Source organism: Lampris incognitus, chromosome 10, assembly GCF_029633865.1.
Source record: "Lampris incognitus isolate fLamInc1 chromosome 10, fLamInc1.hap2, whole genome shotgun sequence".
Taxonomy (NCBI): domain Eukaryota; kingdom Metazoa; phylum Chordata; class Actinopteri; order Lampriformes; family Lampridae; genus Lampris; species Lampris incognitus.
This window is the reverse complement of record NC_079220.1, coordinates 56,344,550-56,368,452: the sequence shown is the minus strand read 5'-3', so window position 1 is coordinate 56,368,452 and position 23,903 is coordinate 56,344,550. Positions and strand designations below refer to the sequence as shown.

At 46.5% G+C, this 23,903-nt stretch overlaps 1 protein-coding gene across 1 annotated transcript in view; it reads left to right on the top strand.

Annotated features, from left to right (window-relative positions):
- Window positions 1–23,903, top strand: part of LOC130119280 (trinucleotide repeat-containing gene 6C protein-like) — a 79,579-nt gene that overhangs the window by 39,504 nt on the left and 16,172 nt on the right. The window contains exons 4-5 of the mRNA XM_056287732.1: window positions 9,148–9,474; window positions 13,983–14,000. Coding sequence (XP_056143707.1) covers window positions 9,148–9,474; window positions 13,983–14,000 — 345 coding nt within the window. The remainder of the gene's footprint in view (window positions 1–9,147; window positions 9,475–13,982; window positions 14,001–23,903) is intronic.

Genomic DNA, 23,903 nt, shown 5'->3' with positions numbered 1-23,903 from the left:
TCGTCATTTGCCCGTGATGGTGCACGTCACGTCAGTATGTATGACGCGTGTTGGTGGCGCCACTTCCTTGGTGAAGTTCGTTGCTCTGTCCTAGAAACACACTGGCGTCCTCCAGTGCAGAGAAATAGTCTAAACTTGACGTGTGATTATGGCCAACATGTCTGGTTACAGCCGCCGTTACAGACGCACCATGGCTACCACCGAGGCCTTGCAGTATTTACAGGTGTTGGACAGCGGCCATTTTAGATTGTTTGAAAAATAGTATTAAAAAATAGTATTAAAGTTGTTAAAATACTTTTGGTGTCAGTTAGTGTCAATGCATTAATATCTCAGTTGGGTGTTTATTTATTCAGGTGGGTATGTATTTATTCAGGTGGGTGGGTAGTTATTCAGGTGGGTATGTATTTATTCAGGTGGATATGTATTTATTCAGGTGGGTATGTATTTATTCAGGTGGATATGTATTTATTCAGGTGGGTATGTATTTATTTAGGTGGGTATGTATTTATTCAGGTGGGTGGGTATTTATTCAGTTGGGTGGGTATTTATTCAGGTGGGTATGTATTTATTCAGGTGGGTATGTATTTATTCAGGTGGGTATTTATTTATTCAGGTGGGTATGTATTTATTCAGGTGGGTGGGTATTTATTCAGGTGGGTATTTATTTATTCAGGTGGGTGGGTATTTATTCAGGTGGGTATGTATTTATTCAGGTGGGTGGGTATTTATTCAGGTGGGTATTTATTTATTCAGGTGGGTGGGTGGGTATTTATTCAGGTGGGTATGTATTTATTCAGGTGGGTATGTATTTATTCAGGTGGGTATGTATTTATTCAGGTGGGTATTTATTTATTCAGGTGGGTGGGTATTTATTCAGGTGGGTGGGTATTTATTCAGGTGGGTATTTATTTATTCAGGTGGGTGGGTGGGTATTTATTCAGGTGGGTATGTATTTATTCAGGTGGGTATTTATTTATTCAGGTGGGTATGTATTTATTCAGGTGGGTATGTATTTATTCAGGTGGGTATGTATTTATTCAGGTGGGTGGGTATTTATTCAGGTGGGTATGTATTTATTCAGGTGGGTATTTATTTATTCAGGTGGGTATGTATTTATTCAGGTGGGTATGTATTTATTCAGGTGGGTGGGTATTTATTCAGGTGGGTATGTATTTATTCAGGTGGGTATGTATTTATTCAGGTGGGTATTTATTTATTCAGGTGGGTGGGTATTTATTCAGGTGGGTGGATATTTATTCAGGTGGGTATTTATTTATTCAGGTGGGTGGGTGGGTATTTATTCAGGTGGGTATGTATTTATTCAGGTGGGTATTTATTTATTTATTCAGGTGGGTATGTATTTATTCAGGTGGGTGGGTATTTATTCAGATGGGTGGGTATTTATTTATTCAGGTGGGTATTTATTTATTCAGGTGGGTATGTATTTATTCAGGTGGGTGGGTATTTATTCAGGTGGGTATTTATTCAGGTGGGTGGGTGGGTATTTATTCAGGTGGGTATGTATTTATTCAGGTGGGTATGTATTTATTCAGGTGGGTGGGTATTTATTCAGGTGGGTGGGTATTTATTCAGGTGGGTATGTATTTATTCAGGTGGGTATGTATTTATTCAGGTGGGTGGGTATTTATTCAGGTGGGTATGTATTTATTCAGGTGGGTATGTATTTATTCAGGTGGGTGGGTATTTATTCAGGTGGGTATGTATTTATTCAGGTGGGTATGTATTTATTCTGGTGGGTGGGTATTTATTCAGGTGGGTATTTATTTATTCAAATGGGTATGCATTTATTCAGGTGGGTGGGTATTTATTCAGGTGGGTATGTATTCATTCAGGTGGGTATGTATTTATTCGGATGGGTATTTATTTATTCAGGTGGGTATGTATTTATTCAGGTGGGTGGGTATTTATTCAGGTGGGTATTTATTTATTTATTCAGATGGGTATGTATTTATTCAAGTGGGTGGGTATTTATTCAGGTGGGTATGTATTTATTCAGATGGGTATTTATTTATTCAGGTGGGTATGTATTTATTCAGGTGGGTATTTATTTATTCAGGTGGGTGGGTATTTATTCAGGTGGGTATGTATTTATTCAGGTGGGTGTTTATTTATTCAGGTGGGTATGTATTTATTCAGGTGGGTGGGTATTTATTCAGGTGGGTGGGTGGGTATTTATTCAGGTGGGTGGGTGGGTATTTATTCAGGTGGGTATGTATTTATTCAGGTGGGTATGTATTTATTCAGGTGGGTATTTATTTATTCAGGTGGGTATGTATTTATTCAGGTGGGTGGGTATTTATTCAGGTGGGTATGTATTTATTCAGGTGGGTATGTATGTATTCAGGTGGGTGGGTATTTATTCAGGTGGGTATGTATTTATTCAGATGGGTATGTATTTATTCAGGTGGGTGGGTATTTATTCAGGTGGGTATGTATGTATTCAGGTGGGTGGGTATTTATTCAGGTGGGTATGTATTTATTCAGATGGGTATGTATTTATTCAGGTGGGTGGGTATTTATTCAGGTGGGTATGTATTTATTCAGGTGGGTGGGTATTTATTCAGGTGGGTATGTATGTATTTATTCAGATGGGTATGTATTTATTCAGGTGGGTATGTATTTATTCAGGTGGGTATGTATTTATTCAGGTGGGTATGTATGTATTTATTCAGATGGGTATGTATTTATTCAGGTGGGTATGTATTTATTCAGGTGGGTATGTATTTATTCAGGTGGGTATGTATTTATTCAGGTGGGTATGTATTTATTCAGGTGGGTATTTATTTATTCAGACGGGTATGTATTTATTCAGGTGGGTGGGTATTTATTCAGGTGGGTATGTATCTTGACAGAATATAGAGTTTAAACCCGGCTGTCAGTTTGACCGCCCATGGCGGTGTTGGGTAGGAGGGACATCCCGGTCATTCTGGTGTTAAGCTCAGTTTAATACCCTGAAGCCGAGTTGTTTGGGCACAGTTGGATAAATGTGTGCCACAGCAATAGCGTGCACTATGACCTTCACAACTGCTCTACACACAAAGCTGAAGTTGCTATAGCTTGATTGCTGCACAACGCTCAAAAGGCGTATTTAAAACAGAAAATGCATGCTTGGTTTTCAAGAATTCAGATGTGTTGGTGCTGGAGTTGTGATTCAGCACCGGTGTGTCACATCCGTAACATCCCTTTGAGATTTCCTTTACAGTTCCACTGCAGCGTCCGTCCGTGTGAAGAGGTCCGTCGTTACCCTCGTCTTTATAAGTCGTCATTGAAACGCTACAAAGATGCCCAGATGTGCACAAGTTCACGGACATCCGGACAGACTGACGGCGCTTTTCCTCGTCCACTACACGACGCACTTCCTGCACCAGCGTGCCGAGCTGCCCTTCTTCCCTGGTGCTGTTGTGACTGGGCGGCCGCTCGCACCATTTTCTTGCTCTCCGCTGTTTTCTTCTTTCTCCAGTTGTGCGAAATACAACAAACAAAGCCGCTCTTCTTCTTCTTCTTCTTCTTCTTGCATGTGTGTGCCCGGAAATACGTAACGCCGGTCTGCTGCGCATGTGCGAAACGCGTCCTCCAGTCAGCAGTATAAGCGGAAGTACTGCGTGTTCGCGGAGTCCGCTCTGGAGCCGATCCAGGCCCTCCGTCTCCATGCAGCTTTCTGCTGAGCGTGGCCATTTTCTGATACAGGGACGAGATCTGCCACCCAGCCAGAGTAAAGGCCCGCTCCCTACTTAACGCTGAGCAGCAGCAGCCTTCTTCAGAGCAGCGAGATGTTCTTTTGGTAGTATGAAAGCCCTCCATTCAGGTCTTCGCTGGGCCGATTAAAGGCTCAGCTATGGAAAGCCTATAATCGCTCACTAACAAAATGCCTGTAAGGGTGCCCATGTATGCACTCCAACCAAGAGGAAGCCGACCCATTTCAATCAATGGGAAGCACAGTCAGCACGGCGCGATTGTTAAACTCGCAGGCACTCTGACACAGTAGGATCCTTCACCGCTTCAAAGTCTGGTGGCCTCATTTTTCCTGCGTTCACCTGAAAGGGAGGGCGAGGGAGGGTACTGCTGGTTCTTTCCTGCACTTCCCCTCCTCTCCGCCTCCTTTCCCCCACCTTCAACCCTCCTGTCTCTCCCCAGAAACGACCCCTGCCTCTAAAAGTGCTGCACACACACACACACACACACACACACGCCGGCACAGCCTTTAACGGCGAGGCCAGCGTGCTATCGTCTTTCCCTTCAGAAAAATTAAGAACTCCTTTAAAGTGGAAAACGGGACGTCTTTCTCTGCATGAAGTGTGCACACAGTCCCAAGGCCGCGGTTTGATGTGCACCTCTGATGGACTCGTAAGTCTCCGGTGCGCTTGCACAGTCCAGGACTGGGTTTTTGCAAACACGCTGTCAGAGAGCGTCTCGTCTCCGTTTTCCTCTCCATCCTTCACACCGGTATACCTGGACTTCTGCACCGGGACACTTGATATGCTACACCTTGTGGGTGCCGGAGGCAGTTGCTTAGGGGTGTTTTTATTTATTTGATTCATTTTGTGTATGCCTGCTTGTTGGGCTTTGTTTGATGGGAATGATGTGAGTGCAGTGTCTCCCCTCCCTCCGTTACCCATCCAGCAGCTCCGGTATGTTTCAGCTAAAGCTACAGATGCACCATGAGCAGCAGTTGCGACAAATCCTGGTGATTAACAGCAGCGACAACAACAGCTATATTCCTCCCCGGCCAAATCCAGTCACACTTAAGCTCACGTCTCATCGTCGTCGTCGTCGTCATCATCGCTGGCTTTGTTGGAACCTTTCGCTTTGAATGCAGTGATCCTGGTGGAGAATGAAGCTAATGAAAGTGCTGTCGTTTGTCGTTTCACTCTGGAAAAGAAAAGGAAAAGACAATAAGGCCGTATAGCGCACTACAGGAGATGGTGTTAGAACTGTAAGAGGATTTAGGCCCAAGCTGGTTTGAGGCAGTGAGACGAGGCTCACAGACGGCGCAGAGGGGGCGGAGACTATCGCGCATGCACGCACACACACACATGCATGCACACACACATGCACGCACACATGCATGCACACACATGCATGCACACACACACATGCACGCACACATGCACGCACACACATGCATGCACACACACACACCAGCCAATCCTTTCATCGCTCACCCTCCCCACTCCTGTCTCACCCCCTCCTCCAGGACCTCAGCGTGTCTCTCTCTCTCTCTCTCTCGCCGTCTTGCTCACTCTCTCTCCTACTCCCTCCCTTCTCTGCGATTGGCTGAGAACTTAGCCACCCCTCCCCCACCCCTTTCCCCTTTTCCCTGAGCTTCCAGAACGATCTACGTCACAACGCGCATGCATGCATAAGCACCCAGCTCAAAGTGTACAGCAGTTGCCGCCATCGCTGTTATTGCACAGAGGAGCCCCTCCACAACATTTTTAGAAGGAAATCACCTAATAGGGTCTGTAGGGAAAATCAGCCAGGAATTACTTGTCCATCTGCAGCTCCTAACCCAGTAATACCGGGGGATAATGGGAAGACTGCGCCGGATGAATGAGGAAAGGGAGAGGATGGCGACCAGGGTGGGGGGTGGGGTCGAGGAGGAGGAAATGGAGCAGATGTAGAGAAATCCGATGACGGGCAAGCCCCAGCTCAAGAGCTTTACCCTTGATTCCTGAGCTGCAGGCAAGGAGGTAGAAACACAGGCAGGCCAGCAGGGTGAGAGGACAGCGGAGCGTGCAGCCCCGGGGAAGCTGCATCGCTGCAGGCCTGCGCAGCTCAAACGCAACGTCCCGTTTAGGGGGGGGGGATAAGAAAGGGGAGCAGAGATGACCCGGGATACGTGGGAGAACATGTCTGTCGGTCTGCGTTTGTGGCAGTGCAACTACGTGCTCCACAACACCGTCCTGTCCTCTCCCCTTAATGTGGGCCTCCTATTACATAACAGTGTGTGCTGGGCTGTACACATGTGATGTTCAACTCCTCACTGCACACACTTGGGATGGCAGCCAGTAGTGGAGCGCTGCTCCTTATAACTCATTCAACTTTATTTTTTTTCCTTTATGTCGTTGCAGTAACTGTGAATGCTTTTATTTCCTCCACACCACTGTACCTTGTTATACATATTGTTATATATTGTTAAACATGTGATATATTGTTATACATATTGTTATATATTGTTACATATTGTTATATATTGTGATACATATTGTTATATATTGTTATATATTGTTAAACATGTGATATATTGTTATACATATTGTTATATATTGCTATACATTTTGTTATATATTGTTACTTATGGTTATATATTGTTAAACATGTTATATATTGTTATACATGTTGTTATATATTGTTACATATTGTTATATATTGTGATACATATTGTTATATATTGTTATATATTGTTAAACATGTGATATATTGTTATACATATTGTTATATATTGCTATACATTTTGTTATATATTGTTACTTATGGTTATATATTGTTAAACATGTTATATATTGTTATACATGTTGTTATATATTGTTACATATTGTTATATATTGCTATACATGTTGTTATATATTGTTACATATTGTTATATATTGTTACAGATCGTTGTTATAGCTTGGCTTGATGTACATTTTGTATGATCAGGTGGTGGTTTGGTTTGTGTTGCTGGTTCTTTGTGTATGTAAGTTCGACACATTTCCATTTCATATTTTGTTTACATTTCAGTTGGCCACATACATGCGTAGTCGATAATGTAAGGCAGTGTACTGAGGCGATTACCCGGCCCGCTCGACCCTGAGCGCTTCCACACTCAACCTAAATACATGAGCCAGTCAAGTTAGCCAGCAGGGACTAATGCTCTTTACAGAGCGCGCTACCTTTCACGATTTGCATTGGAAGTAAAGCACTGCTCACCCAGAGCTAAATACAGAGGTGGTTTGAGCATTGAGACTGTGCTGTTTACCTTAAATGTTGTTTTGTGTGTGTGTGTGTGTGTGTGTGTGTGTGTGTGTGTGTGTGTGTGTGTGTGTGTGTGTGTGTGTGTGTGTGTAGCCACGTTGCAACAGGAACCATGACTAGTGCTGCTTTCCCCAATCCTCTGTGGTGCCGTCATGATTTCAAAATATAAAAGAAAAAAAAAGACTGTCAAGCCTCGAGCCCTCCTAGTCTAGTTCTAGTCAGCTGATACAGGGACCAGAGGAAATAGATGCAGTGAAATTGTGATTATGAGGCCAAAATCAGAGACACAACATTATCAGGGAAGAGAGGGCGCCGCGAGGTCATGAATAGAACTCAGGCAGTGAGACGGAGAGAGCGTCTAAGTTTCCTACTGAAGTCTGTTAACAGGAGTAACCAAACCCCGAGCAAGGCGTTAGCACGTAGCCTCGGCACCCTTCACTCCAGCTGTGGGCTTGCACCCTCAGTGGGACATGGAGAAGCCATCGTTCCCGGAGTCCTCTTCCCCGGACCGTACATTGCATGGGTCAGTGGGTCAGGGCAATCCGAGCAATGCCAATCTGAGGATTAGCGGTCACAATAATGCAGGAGGCAAATCTGAAACCGTTACCTCCCGCTCAGCCTGTACCCTGTCACCAGGCCGCTGTAAGAGCTCCAAGCTGGCTCCCCCTTAATCCGGTGTGTGTTGGCCATCTTAACGGGCAGGACTTCTGTCCCCGTCACAGGAAACACTCACCAAGGTGTAGCCATTTGAATGACTGCCAGCTGAAATTGGACACTTGGACGCTGATTCATTCATTGTCGACCGGTCATTTGTCTCAAAGATTTAAATCTTAGTTGCCCATCCAGAAGTTAATATGCCTTTTAAAAAATAGCCCAAAATGAAAGAAATGGTTGACTCATGCAGCATCCGCAGACACTTTCACTCTACAGGTGATCATCTCTGTGTGCCGCGTGTAAGCATACTGCCAGCTAGGACCTGATACACCTCTTCCTCTGCCATCATTTTTTTAAAATTATTTGATATTTTAATATCTGAACTGTGATGACCTGTTCAAATTTAAAATTTACATTCTGTAAGCACGTGGTATGGTGGCGCAGTAGTTAGCACGATCGCCTCTCAGCAAGAAAGTTCTGGGTTCGAGCCCCGGGGTAGTCGGCCATACTAAATTGTCCCTAGGTGTGAGTGTGTGTGTGTGTGTGTGTGTGTGTGTGTGTGTGTGTGTGTGTGCCTTGTGATGGCCTGGCGGCCTGTCCAGGGTGTCTCCCCGCCTGCCGCCCAATGGCTGCTGGGATAGGCCCCAGCATCCCCGTGACCCTGAGAGCAGGAGAAGCGGTTCGGAAAATGGATGGATGGATGGACTGAGTCTGTAAGCACACAGACTGAAGTAGTTTGTCTTGTGATCCAGCAGAGGGCGCTCTAAAAATTCCCCATCACCTTGACCCGTTGCATGCCCTATTGACCTACCAGTAAACTAAGCTAATAATGTTATGTTGTCTTTAGTGGCCTCCGTTTTACCTGTAATGTTGTTGTCGTTCATCGATGCGCCTAAAGTACACCGGGCACAAATGGTGCGCGTCACATATGCAGGGCGGAGTGGGTTTTTATCCGCTACACCAACTACGTGTGTGTTGTTGGTTTGCGTGCCAGCCGTACGTGCTGAGATTTCAAGTAGGGCACTACTTGGAAAATGGGTAAGTAAGCCGAATGATGGTGCCGTTGGTTATGCAGGGATTGGAAGCGTAGGCTGTATGAACTGGTACTGAACGAACTAACGAGAAGTTTTAGCTTCAGGATGACGGATACACACGGATTTGTTTTAATGTGCGATGAAAACAAACCCACAAGGTCGCACTGCCTCTGGTACAAATAGGTATTTATTTTAATCGTCTTTAAACAGATTGCACTCATTTGTTACACAGCTCTGGGTAGTTTTTAGCTGTTGGAGGGCCGCGTAACCACGGGTAGAGGAAGAAGATGGACTAGACCGCATGCATAGTGGTGCTGAATGGGGGGGTGGGGGGGGGTGCACATTTGAGCGAAACGCGTGTCATTTCAAATTCATTCGAACTTGATTTTTTTTTGAAAAAGTGACACCCTTATCCTCTACCCCTTGTCCCTTGCCTCTTGCCCCCCCCCCCACCCTCTCCCTTCGCCCACTATTCCTTCCACAGTGCCAGACTCTGCCAAGCCCGGCCCCACCCTTCCTCCTCTCCCCGCCAACCCCAGTGCCATCCCGTCTGTACACCCCAGCAGTGGCAATGGCAAGCGCACCCCCTACGGAGGCCAGCCACAGACAGCACAGCAGCCCCTGCCCCAGCAGCGCTACCCACCCCGAGAGGTGCCCCCGCGCTTTCGCCAGCAGGAGCACAAGCAGCTGCTGAAGAGGGGCCAACCTTTGCCCCCTGGGACTCTGCCTCTATCTACCACAGGACATCCTGCCACTACCGAACCTGCAACAGGCGCACACTCTTCTTCCTCCACAAGCAGCCTGCACACAGGTCAGCCCTGACACCCGCTGTCAGTCTATCCTTCCTCCCAGTCTGGCATGTGTAGAAATCCAAGTCGTCTTTTCCATGATGAAAGCTTTGACCCTGCACAACAAGCATGTGGGGAAAAGTATTTGAAGTCTTGTTTGTTATTGCTGTTTTATTGTATTTTATGTTGGTAAAACTGACTGTAGTTTACATATTGTGATGGTTCACGGCGAAAGATCTCGACAGTGTTATTGTTCCGCAATAATCAACACCGACCGAATGACGGTAAAGAGAGCTGCAGATGTGTGGAGTTGGGGGAGACCAAAGCTCTCCGTCACCTCTCAAAGGGTTCGGATGCCTTGGATGTGACTCTTCACACGGCAGTCGTTTGAGCTTTTCTTTCAGTATTCCACAACCTAATTTCTAACACCCGACTCTGGCCTTGTGCGTACCCCCCAGCTGGTCCACAGGCCCGGTGCAGCCGAGGGGGGTTGTGTCTCGCTCAGAGCCGTAGTGTTGTGTCGCTAGTGCGGGCGCTCTCGTGAGGCACGGGTTTTAGACCGGTGACTCTCGAGGGCGGGCTTAGCCGAGCGGTCTGTCTGACACGGGGAGTGTCACCGTCTAGTGTGCCTGCAGAGCGGTGTGAAGGCTGTTACCGCGCAGGTGCTGCTGTTGTTTGTTTTCACTCTGCCGTTACCTGGCTGGGGATTAAGGGCGGGAAAGCGAGAGGGAGAGAAACGGAGGATTTGAGGATTGAAGAATAAACACAGCTGGCTCCCCCTCCTTGTGTTTGTGTGTGTGTGTGTGTGTGTGTGTGTGTTTTTCCTCTAGCTCTCCACCTAGACTGCCTCCCAATCTGCCAGATGTGTTTATGTCCACGCCATGGAAGGATGGGCGCTCATCTCTACGATATTCTCTCGAGTTTGATCATGACAGTTAAACGTCTCTCCGGACCACCTGACACTTCTCGTGTCTGGGGAGCAGAACAGAATGTGGTTGTCTCGGCATCACTGTGATGCCGTCCTGAACACCGCTGCGTCTCTGTAGGGACCGCATGTAACCCCCCCCACCCTTGTCTCTTTTACTTCTTCACCCTCCTCCTCTTCATCCTCATGCCTCTGCGTTTCATGTGGTGTGGCACTCTGCTGACCTTAGCCATTTCCTGCTCTGGGAGGAGGAGCTGCTGAGGAGCGAGCTAGTTGGCTGCGCCGTGTAGTGGGTTTGACCAGGCACAGATAGAGAGAAAGCTGGAGAGAATGAACATGGCAGAGGTCCAGCGCTGTGGGCTGAAGTGACTCATGGCTTACGGTAAAAGCTGCTGCTTCTCTCCACCCCTCTTTGGCAGGCCTGCCCTGCTTTTTACTGTCTGTTGAGATTACTGGTCCACACTGCTGTAGACAGACAGACAGACAGACAGACAGACAGACAGACAGACAGACAGACAGAGGGGAAGGCCTCAGACAGAAGAAAAGATGGGGGTCCAGTTTCATGCAGACACAACACAGGATTTCATACTCGAGCCTTGGTTTTTGCTAGAGCGTCTCCAGCTTACCAGTCAGGCCTCACGTTTTCATGCGTCAGTGGTGCAGCAACCAACCCTGAACTGTCGGTGGTGTAAAGCAGCCCAGTTGCAGTCTTTCCCCCTCTTACAGCTCTGTTTTTCAAAGGAAACCATGTGCTCAGGGCTACCAAAAGATTATATGTGATATTTCGGCGTTGTGTCCCCGCCAATTTTTGCCGCTGTTATTGCTACAACAGGGGATCTCTTGAATGTTAACCACCCTTGTCTTCCTGGGGTATCATTGCCCCACGCTCCCCCACCCGCCTTGGCGTTGCCCTCAGATTTTTGTTGCTACTTAGCAGCAGCACAGTGGATGCATTCATTTTTCTCCTTTTCCCTCTCATTCCCCACTCGTCTCCCTGTCTGTCAGTACCGAGTCACGTGTGGGCTCCATCACATTACATACACAGTTTGTGTGTGTGTGTGCGTGCAACTGTGTGTGTCTGTGTAAGTGCATGTGTGTTAGGACTATTCACCGCTGCTCCAGCTTCAGAGCACTTAGCCTCCATCTCGACTCCACATACCGTCAGCGCCACTGCCAGCAGCCAGCAGAACCAGACGCTTGGCAGCTTGGCTGGTTTTTGGGTTCTTTTGTCAACTGACTGTAAAGTGAATTGGTTTATGGAAGATTTTTTTTTTGTATCTGTTCATTGACACACTGAGCAAAGAGAGTTTCTTCCTTTTACATTCGACAGCCCCCAAGTAATAGCCCGTTTTCACGTCAAGCCTTTACACACCAGTATGTGTTGCACTTGCTCATTTCAAGTCTGCCGCACACCAACAAAAAGCAGCTTAATGTGAACTGGCCTTGACATGGAACGAGCAGAGCAGTGAATGTGCTCATGTCTTCTTTAGCGGCGAGCCAGACGAGCGTATGCAGGCGAGACTTGATGTTCTCTTTAAGTCTGCTTATGATGCTATCAAAGAGCCCCGGGAATTGCCTCAAAGTGGACTGGGACGGCTTATAGCGATGTGATTAAACACCAGCTCTTGGTTAAGCACCATCACACAGCACCCTTTCCTTCCCCTCTGTTTTGACTCTCATGCCCAAAGCTCCCCGTCTCTCTCCCTCTCTTTCGCACTCTCTCTCTCTCTCTCTCCCCCCTTACTTATTAACCCCCAGGGCAACCGGGATTAATGAAGTTGCATTTATGTCTTGCTGTCTTTTCCCCCTGATCACTACAGCCTTCTGCCAATAACTACGTTTATGTGGAGCCTAATACTCTGATAAGTGGTTTCAAAGCCTGAACAGCATAAAAATACTCCATATAAACATCTCAGTCAGAATCAACAAGCCCAAACCATTAGAAATGTAATCGGTTGCAGAGGGGTAGCTTAAAACCTTTCATAAACTGATCAAAAGAAAAACTGTACCATGTAAACGATTTAACCTGGTGACTTTCTGGGTGCGTTCTTTCTGCGCATGCCCTGCTTGAGTCATTGACGGTTTGTTTGTTTGTTTGTTTGTTTGTTTGTTTGTTTGTTTGTTGCTGTGCTTCCTTGCTTTTCCACTTTTAATTGCTTTTATTGTTTGCCTGTACTGTTTGACGGATTTTATCCGATCATCAGTTGTTGCACGGACTTTATTGCACTGAAGTGTCTGACTCCATAGTGTCAGTGCTGCATGTGGCGAGAACCATGTGGACTCAACCCCCAGCTGTGGCAGTGATCAGTGGTTTTGTTTGTAGTTCTTCACTGAGCTTTTTATCAGATTTCTAGTAGTACAGCCTAGTATTATTGTTTAATATACGAACTGATTCTACTGTCGCTAGACTGGCTACCTAACACTCAGACCGGGCTTTCCTGGCTTTGCTGACAATCGCCAGTCCCTGTATTTGTACTGCTAGTGGATTCTGCTGCTAGCTAGCACCAGCTTGTTTGTAGTCAAAGTAGCTAGCTAGTGCTCCAAGACAGAGGCTTTCACTGGGGTCATATCTCTCCAAAGACTCTCGAATTCTGTTGCATGTGTCAGTCGTGGTCTGCCACTTGAGAGACTTGACATCCTTCTCCCTCACAAAGTTGGATTGTATCTGGATCATATACGATGATGCCCTGTGAAGACTGCCAGCTGCTCCAAAAGACCCGCAGAAAGACTGCTAAAGAACTGAACATTACCGGACGCCGAGACAGTAGGAAAATAAGAACTAATGGCCTATTCAAACAAGTCCAGGAAAAGATGTCACACAGCTGTTCCCATTAGTTGTGTCGGCGCATGTGAACACCAGACTATTAGATCACATCCCATTTCAGTTTTCGATGATTTCAATTAGAATGAAAAAACAAAGTGTATGCAACCACAGCTAATGATGCCTTTTGCTTTAGCAGTGGCTAAGAATCCATATTCTTCCTTCACAGGGCTCTTTTCACAGGGAGAGCTAGTTCAAGAGCGTCATGCTGGAGAAGGCCCTTGACCTGGTTTAACCTTAAGAGAGGAGGAAGAGAGGGAGCAGGGTCTTTCCTCTGTCTTGGATAGACAAGATAGTCTTGTTCCAGTGTTCATCCCCTGCCCTCGGGATACGGCTTTACAACAGTCTTAGGATATCAGCAAGAAGAGACTGCTAAATAGGGCTGGCCCCAGTGTCTTTTTTCTTTGATGCTCATGTTTATTTGTACATGGTAGAAGGAGTAGGATTTGTTGGTTGCAGTTTGTAAACACAGCATTCACAGTTGGCCCCTCCTCCTCAGCTCGACGTCACTAGACGTGCACGCCCCCCGGTCTCAGTTGCCGAAACACATCCCAGTGTACAGGCCGACTCTGCATTGCTCTTCATTCCCACCCTTTCTCCCAGTGCTCGCCAGTGGGTGAAAGCCAACCCCAGATTCACTCTCGTTTTGGAACTAGCTTTGTGCGCTTGGCGTTTTGCCTCGCTATATTTGCGTCTTTTCGGCGCTGTGTCCGCCATTGTTGTAGTTTCCTCTTGGATGCATGCTTGCGATCTCGATCTGGCACCCAGTTGCTAGATTTTTATAGAGCCCTGCTGCCCAAAGGGTAATGCCCAGAAACATCCCATACACAGCAAAATATGAAAATGCCGACAGAGCACAGGGTCTCTGCAGATACAGACACCGCCACACAAGTCCAGTGGGTCATGAGTTATGATGGAGAGGGATTGTTTTTGTACGAGTCTATACAGGGATGTAAGTTGTGTGCTACAGTGTTTAGGTAGGTGGTATGTGTCAAGTTGATGTCCACATGAATGGCCTGTCCCAGGATTTCCCAGCAGAACATTGTCAAGAGCATCTCACTCCCTCAGCCAGCTTGTTGTCTTCCAGCAGTGCATCCCAGTCCCATCACTTCCCCAGTAAACGGCAGACACACGGCCATCCACATGATCTAAAAGGAAATGGGAGTCATCAGACCAGGCGACCTTCTGCCACTGCTCCAAGGTCCAGTTCTGACGCTCGCATGCCCATTATAGGCGCTTTCAACGGTGGATGGCTCATCATGGGCCCACTGACCGGTCTGCGGCTACACAGCCCCATACGCAACAAGGTGCCATGCACTGTGTCGTGACACATTCCTCCCATAACCATCATCAAAATGTTCTGTGAGTTATGCCACAATAGTCCTTCTGTCGGTTCAGACCAGACGGGATAGCCTTCGTTGCCCTTGTGAATCGATGAGCCTTGGGCACCCAACACCCTGTCGCCGGTTTGTGGTTTGTCCATCCTCGGACCACTGTCAAGAGGTACTCACCACTGCTGACTGGGAGCACCCCACAAGCCTTGCCTTGGCCCTTGTCAAAGTTTCTCAGGTCTTTACTCCTGCCCATTTCTCCTGCTTCCAACATGTTGACTACGAGAACGGAGTGTTCACTTACCATCTAGTCTACCCAGACCTTGACATGTGTCCTTGTTTGGAGATGGTCAACGTTATTTTGTTCACCTGTGAGTGGTGATAATGCTTTGGCTCATCAGTGTGTGTGTGTGTGTGTGTGTGTGTGTGTATTTATCCATTTTGGGGTCATTCAAAACACTTGATATGTCCAATGGGGGGGGGGGGGGGGGCTCATATTCATGTGTGAAGTGGGAATGCAGTATGAAACAGTGTAATGAGGTTATTCGTTTTCCATGTCTTTTAGATGATGTATTGAATTGAAATGGAACAGAGATGTAATGGCATAAATTCTCATAACATGACAAACCAATTTGTGCTGGCATATTTGGTGTTAGGCCTTTTTTAGATGATCAGGGGTAACATTAAAATGGCTCTACACAGCTGACCTCTTTGACATCTCGCTGTAACTTCAGCTCAGTGTTTGGCCAACAATTTAGAAAATCTCGAGATAAGTCATGTGGAAGGCCGACCACCACCAGCACATCCCATCAAATAGGCTATAAATTCAATAAACCACTGAGCTGTTCAAAGTCCAGTCGATGTAGAAAAATACATGCTGACAGATAGCTAGTAACTAATTACTGTTTTAGTGTTTGGATTTTTATTTATCCGTCGTTGGTTACCCATTTGGTTAGGGCAGCACGGTGGCACAGTGGTTAGCGCGGTCGCCTCACAGCAAGAAGGTCCCAGGTTCGAGCCCTGGGGTAGTCCAACCTTGCGGGTCATCCCAGGTCGTCCTCTGTGTGGAATTTGCATGTTCTCCCCTTGTCTGTGTGGGTTTTCTCCGGGGGCTCCGGTTTCCTCCCACAGTCCAAAGACATGTAGGTCAGGTGACTCAGCCGTACTAAATTGTCCCTAGGTATGTGTGCGTGTGTGCGTGTGTGCGTGTGCGTGTGTGTGTGTGTGTGTGGGGAGGGGGGGGCCTGTCCAGGGTATCTCCCCGCCTGCTGCCCAATGACTGCTGGGATAGGCTCCCGCATCCCTGCGATGCTTAGAGCAGGATAAGTGGTTTGAATAATGGATGGATGGATGGTTAGTTGGTTATTTTATTATTTATTTTTTCATTGGAGATTTTTAGGTAATTAATGGAAATGATGTTTAGGATAATGCAGCAAATATAGTGATTGTACTTTGTATCTTCAAGCAGAAGATATGGCCCACCTCCTTTCTTTAAACAATTTTAAATATTATTATGAAATGTGTGTAGAAGGTCCCAAGTGTTTATTAGCCTGTGCGGGTATCAGTGGTGCGTGCTGCACATGTAAATTAAGAATTGCTAAATTCATTTGTAAATCGTGCCCCGTGATGTCAGATCTTGAATATATTGTTTCACCATGACAAAGAGCAGTTTTAGCAACGTAACTGGAGGAATGGGGGGCAAAAAGCAGAATAGTTTAGCTCTTAGCTTTTGATAGCTCCCCCTATCTCGCTCTTCCTCTATCACCTTCTTACCCTCATACTCTGACCCCCTAATCTCCCAACATATTTGGCTGGATGGGTCAGCTTAGTGGTGAGCACAAAGAAAAGCGCTCTTCTATATAAGCCGTTTTATTTACCCTGGGAACGGTCGTCCCCCGTCTCAGAGCCGTGTTGTGTCACATTCACCACAGTACTGCTGGTCATATTCACCCCTAGGAGCTGCCGTGGCACAACGTCGTCTTCTGCCTGTGGCAGCTGGTCAGCTGAACAAGCATTTATGCACATTACAAGTGGATATTCGCATTCACTGGCATACAGTCCCGTTACTTTCAATACTTTAATCTGTTCTTTTTTTGCGTGTGGACCAAACCTCCCTAACCCATAAGACAGTGGTTGCAATAAAAACAGGGTGCATTGGAAGCAGAGCGGGTATCTTTGGTTGAGATAATTGTACCATTTTAGTCAAAACATTACAAGGCCACAGTACCGGATAGCCTACTCCAGTTCCTGTTGTGCCACTAATCTGTCTGGCAAGGACATTCTTCCCTGTACACTTATCAGTTGCAGTGGTTTGCCACAGAAGGAAACGTACTACCACTAGGGTCGGGCCGATGAAACGGATCAAACCGGGTTGATATCAAGCCAAACACCGAACCGAACTGATATGCCGAATTTTACCAGTAGGTGTCGCATTTGACTCAGCAACCGCTCCCGAGTGGACCATACTGGGCCCTTTTCACGAACTTACTGCCGCTCTGGTCTTTGTTGTGTTAAATCACTTCCGGCAAAATGGGAAGTGAATCCAATGGGCCAAAGTTCACGACCTCCTTGGTCAACCGTCCAAGATGAACGTCCTCAGATGTTGATCGTTTAGTGGACCAGCGTTCCTTCACAGCCCCCTCAAAGCTGGAGCGAGGATATACATTCTTAGAAAATTGTATCTACAACTATGAAGGTAAGTGGCTAACCTCATTGAGTTACGATAATGTTATGCTAGCTTAGCGTCAGCTAAGCATCTTTAGTTATCTTAGGTCAGTGTTGTATGACTCTGATATTTGTTTGAATGTCAACAATTATACATTGTACACATGTACGTACAAGCCATGTAGTGTTTGATGATGTAGGGCTAGTAATGATGATGTAGGGCTAGCACACACATGCACACACATTTTGTCTGACATGTGTTTGTCTTTAATGTAGATTGTCGTCCAAGCCGGCACAGAGCGTGTTCAGCTGGAAGGGTTGTCATGCACCCGTGCAGCAGGCAACGTTCTCTGCAACCACCTCATGGCCATGCTGTGTCAGAGTGCCCATTACATCATAATGCAGCTGAAGGCAGTACCCCCAACTATGGCCTGCACAAGCACTCTGCAAGCATGGCATCAGCCACAGACTCAAATAATTTTGTGCAACAATGTGTAAAACCCTATGACAATAACTGGTGTTATATTAAAGCATGACATTACTATGACCGTGGTTGCTTGTTCATATTATTCTCAGGGGATCTGTGCAGAGCGTATTCAGGACTTGGTGAAGAAACCAAAGCCATCTCCCAGGAGCGTCTGTAAATCAATGCGCTATCAAGAATACACAGGTGATGGTCATTATTGTTGTACTGTCATACTGTTGGTTACTGTGTATTCATGATCATATTGTTGTATGTTACCAGTTTGAACTTGTAAGAGAATTGTGGAAGGACAATCAATTAAATACCTGTACTTTTAACACTTTTTCTATGCTTCATTTGTTTCGGGATCCCTCCCTAACCCATCAGTGTTGTCCCTTGGAAGGGCTAAAAAGCCTCAGACCCCAACTGCTAATATCCTCGGTGCTGCATGGCTCGTATGAGCTTTCACTGGTTGACTCCAGGTTTGGACCTGTGCTACAAGGTTCACCGCTGTCTTATCAATGTCCTGCTGTTGTGGCCACAAGTCAAGTCAAACACCCAGATGCCCCAGCATTCCTGAAACGTCGTGTGGATGGTGCAAAATTTTCCACTGCCATATACTTTGTCCCAAACTGCCACTAGTTCTTCCATTTGGAGAGCCTGTCACACGGGAGGTTGCAGCTATATGATAGAGGAGGGCACACAAGAGCAGTCTGAGTGTCCATTATGTAAAGAAATGCGCCAGCCCAGAGTAACAGCCAGTAGGTTCTATGAGGGTTGCCATGTGCGAGGGGAGTCTTCTGGTCAGGCGCTGGCAGCACAAATAAGTAAAGGAGTATGACAAACTAACATAATGAAAAGGGGCCTTGAGCATGAACCTCAGGTGCTGGAACAATACTCAAAACGGTTCAATGTAAATGTCTCACCCCGTGGCTTTGTCATACATCCCGATGCTCCTCACCTTGGTGCCAACCCAGATGCAAAGGTGTATGACCTTAATGCAGCGCCTTGTTATGGGCTTGAAGAAGTTATATGCCCAGACATCTAACATTTCTGAGGCGAGGCATGTCAAATGTGTAAATGGCCAGGCAAAACTGAAAAAAAAATCATAAATTCTACTGGCAGGTTCAAGTTCAGTTGGCAGTAACTGAATTGGGCTGGTGCGATTTCATTATTGACACTGAGGAGGACATAACAGTTGAGAGAGTCAGGAGGGATGATAAAATGATAAGCGATAGGAGAAAAGGTGGACCTTTACTATTTTGGTATATGTATGGATGTGTATCTCCAGGCAGCTAAATTGTAACTGTAAACACCAGTAACCCTTTGTCTCCTGTACTTGTCAGCTATCTTACCTGTATATCTAGGAGCCTATATGTGTAAATATTTATAAATTTCATAAATTCGAAGAGACTTGTTTTGGAGATTTAAGTATTTTAGTAAATGGATAATTGTCATTGGAACTGGTCCTGTTAAACAATGTAAAAACAAATATTATAGCTATTATTATAGCTCACACAAGTGGCTGTTCTTGGCAAGTTCTATATATACACAAATTGTATTAGTTTCAGTATTATTGTATTTGTATTACTGCAGAACTACATAAAAGACCATTGTAAACAAATGGGTAAAATGCACTAACTAGATGCTCTTGGCCTAATGAGTATTAAGTTCTATATAGGTACATTAACTGATATCAATCAACACATTGCATGAAACAGAAATTCATACTTTGTGTGTCTAAAGGATAATTTATTAGTGGCTACAACGTTTAACAATAACACATTCATACTCTATACAACAGGTATGTGACCTTTAAAATCAAGCGGTCCCTGAGAGTTGGTCATCAAGCAGCAGTTGGTCCACAGTTGGTTGACTGTCCTGAACAAAGTTAGAGGAAAAGTGTTCCCCAGATGTGATACTTTTTCACTTTTCTGATTGCTGTTTCAACAAGAATTCGAAGCGGAGTTATGTCTTATTTTTTCAGAGCATCTTTGCTGAACTACACTGGTTTTATCTCACCTCATCATCAGCCGCTTCTCCGGGGTCAGGTCGCCGTGGCAGCAAGCTAAGTAGGGCACTCCAGACGTCCCTCTCCGCAGCAACGTTCCTCCAGCTCCTCCTGGGGGATCCCAAGGCGTTCCCAGACCAGATTGGACATGTAGTCCCTCCAGCGAGTTCTGGGTCTATCCCGGGGTCTCCTCCCAGTTGGACGTGCCTGGAAAACCTTCAAAGGAATGTGCGCAGGAGGCATCCTAATCAGATGCCCGAACCACCTCAACTGGCTCCTTTCAACGCGAAGGAGCAGCGGCTCTACTCCGAGCTACCCCGGATGTCCGAGCTCCTCACTCTGTCTCTAAGGCTGAGCCCAGACACCCTGTGGAGGAAACTAATTTCAGCCGCTTGTATCCACGATCTCACCCTTTCAGTCCCTACTCGAAGCTCATGACCATAGATGAGGGTTGGAATGAAGATTGACTGGTAAATTGAGAGCTTTGCCTTCCGGCTCAGCTCCCTCTTCACCACAACGGTCCGGTACAACGTCCACATTACTGCTGATGCTGCAGCAATCTGCCTGTCGGTCTCCCACTCCATCCTACCCTCACTTGTAAACAAGACCCCGAGATACTTGAATTCCTTCACTTGAGGCAACAACTCATCCCCAACCCGGAGGGAGCAATCCACCATTTTCGGGTAGAGAACCATGGCCTCCCACTTGGAGGTGCTGACTCTCATCCCAGCCATTTCACACTCAGCACCCAGTGTGCACTGGAGGTCGCATTCTGATGAAGCCAACAAAACCACATCATCTGCGAAGAGCAGAGATACAATTCTGAGGTTCCCAAAACGGACACACTCCTCACCTTGGCTCCGCCTTGAGATCCTGTCCATGAATACCATGAACAGAATCGGAGACAAGAGACAACCTTGGTGGAGTCCGACACCCACCGAAAACGTGTTTGACTTTATGCTGAGAATACGGACACGCCTCTCACTTTGGTTTTACAAGGACTGGATGGCTTTTAGCAACTGCCCCGGTACCCCATACTCCCGCAGTACTCCCCACAGAGTGCCCCGGGGTACACTGTCGTAAGCCTTCTCCCAAGTCCATAAAGCACATGTAGACTGGCTAGTCAAACTCCCATGCCTACCTCAGCACTTCCACAAGGGTAAAGAGTTGGTGCATTGTTCCACAGCCAGGAAGGAATCTGCATTGTTCCTCCTGGAGCCGAGTTTCGACAATTGGTTGGAGCCTCCTTTCCAACACCCTAGAGTAGACTTTCCCAGGGAGGCTGAGCAGTGTGATTCCCCGATAATTGGAGCACACCATCTGGTCTGTCGTTTTAAAGGGAGATAAAATCAGCTTTGACCCACAGTCAGCCAGCATATTCTCAGTGGTGAACCCTTTGTCTGCCATGCAGCCATCTGCCGGTTCCAGTGAGTCAAGTATTCCACACTGTTCAGTGAATTCTTGATCTGAGATTGAGCCAGTGTAGACTGGACACACTGCATGTTCTTCCTGTGTCTGCTTGGGTTTCCTCTGGGTGCTTTGGTTTCCTCTCACCATCAAAGACATGCATGTTAGGGTTAATACCCCTGCCTGTTCCCCTGCCTGTTCCCCTGATCAAGGCAATGGAAAGAAGAACTGGAGTTGGAGCCCGGGCGCTGCAGCTGGCCACTGCTCCTATACAATGGGATCGTTACATGCAGAAGACACATTCATTGTAACCTGTACAATGACGTAATAAGGTGGCTTTCTTTCTTCTAAAAGTCCCAGCATCACATGGGGCAATCCCAGTTAACCCCTCGTAGATTGTAGTATTTATTTATTTATTTGTTACTTGAGAAAACCTCTGATTGGAAAGTGAGGGATGGTGGGCTCTGGCACTGCACCTCTGCTACGGTCGGTGATCGCCCTCACACTTGGACTGTGTACTGCCTGAATTTCAGTGGCATGGTGAACTTCACTTGCTGTCTGAGGAGCAGGTAGAGGTAGTTGGCCCAAGTTATTACAGTGTGACAAGACTGTGGACACACTGACCTGAAAGATGTCAGCCAGCATCTTCTCTTTCAGGCCTGCAGCAACATGGCGACAGTACAGGAAAAACTCATCAATTAGTTGCAACCTCCATATTCGACTAGGGGAAGTGGGTGCAAATATTTGTTCCTTTCTCTGCGTCTTTGACCAGTACACCAGCATGGATACAGATGGTTGGAACAGCCTCCCAGAAGGCATTAAAAAACTCTTCAGAAGGAAATCTTGTATATAAGCGGATATCCTCATTGGAGACACAAACCTATGAAAATGTAAATGGCCCACTTTCAGTTGTGTTGGCTGTTTCCAGCTTCTGAACTTCCGCTTCCAATTGCTGCATGCATCCAGATGCAGCATCCAGTGCACCTGTATGAGATTTTGGGGCAATAAAAAGAAGAAAACGGATATGCTGTTACCGGTTGCCTATCGAATCAATAAATCTTTGACATAAGCCCAGGTGTCACATAAAAGTGCATGCACTCACAAAATACAGAATATTTTAAAATGTGTACACTATTTGGTGCACATAAAAACATCCAGCCATCCATCCATCCATCCATCCATCCATCCATCATTTGAACCGCTTATGCTGCTCTCAAGGTCACGGGGATGCTGGAGCCTATCCCAGCAGTCATAAAAACAACTACCAATAAAATATTGAGAACCAGACAGATGCAAGATAGCCTACTTCACCATTCACTCATGTATCAACATATACCTGGAGTAGGAGCAACAGCGTAGTCTCTCATCACCCACGACCAACAAGGGAAACAAACACATTCCGCACCTTGCGCATCTTCCCCCCACCCACCTCTACTGAAATGTGATGTCCTTGTTGCCAGCCTTGGCTTGGCACTAATGGCGCATTTCTATTGCATGGTCTCAACTCGGCAAATTGCGCACGGCCTGTCAGACACTAGAAGCTCCGTTAGTCTGTTTATACGCAAAGATATTGTGTTAATCACGTTGTCGTCACTTATTACTAATATAACACAAGTTGGAATTAGCGTCATGACGTCGTCGGCACAGGTTGCTGATGTAGGCTATTTTTTTAATTTGCCAGAATGTCTCATAATGTCAAATGCCGGTTCAGCTGGTTTGCATAAAACCAAACCGGTTTAAGTTCGTACACCGACCCGGACCGGCAAACCAGAAACCGACCCAAATCTAACCACCACTGCCTAAGAACACGTGACATAAACCAAATAACTGCTCATTCAAAAAGCAAAGGACTAAAATAAAAGTACATATGTAGTATAGATATAATGGTGAGAGCAGTGGATCTACTGATGAATCCTTTAACCTCTTCGAACTGTGGGAGGTGCACACAAACAGGTGTTGCAACAAATCCAAGAATTTGCTTTCTGTGACCACTGCTACCAAGTGCACCGTCTACTTAACACTGTAGTAGTGTCCATTTATGATCTTGGGATGAAACCCTTGCTTTAGCATATCACTCATATACACAGGTTTTCAGTGATGCTATCAGATGGTATTTGGCGGGGGGGGGGGGTATTGTCTCCTTTGTTAAACACAGAGGAAGCCCAGGCCATGGGAGATGGATGGATGTGTGCCTGTGAGAATGTACACGTGCCGGAGACCTCGTTTGTCGGGTTGGCAGCAGTTAACGTCAACTTCATGCCATCATGCTGCTCAGCCCCTGGGGGACTTCATTAGGCCGGGATCAGCCCAGCTGAGGCCCTCGCTGTACCTCTAGATTACTTCTCCTCTCTGTCTTCCTCCATCCATCTCTACCATTGTCTGCACTTCTTTCGGTCGTCCTGCTCGTTCTCCTCATCCCTCTTTCCATCACGCTATGTTCCCCGACCATATTTCTTGCCCAATTTTTGACCAGGAATGAAGGTCAAGTTTTGGTTGAAATGTGTCGGGGGTTTTTAGGAGTTCCACGTGAACGTGCCACCTTAATTACTGCTGAAACCGGCGATTTCCTAAATCTGCCCCTCCCTCGGTCAGCGAGAGCTACAAACCAGGCGTAGCAGCCGTCGGGGCGTGTCTGTGGTCAGCTCAGCAGTAAACACTTCCCACCCATTTAGAAACGGCATCCTGGGGCTACCAGCTGACACAGATGATCTAATGTATTACGAGCCACATCAGACTGCATGGGGACATTGGTCTGCTTAGTATTAGTTGTAGAATTGGTAGAGTACCTGTCCAACAGAAGCGTCGGCACGTCGTCAGGTTTCAAGACTTC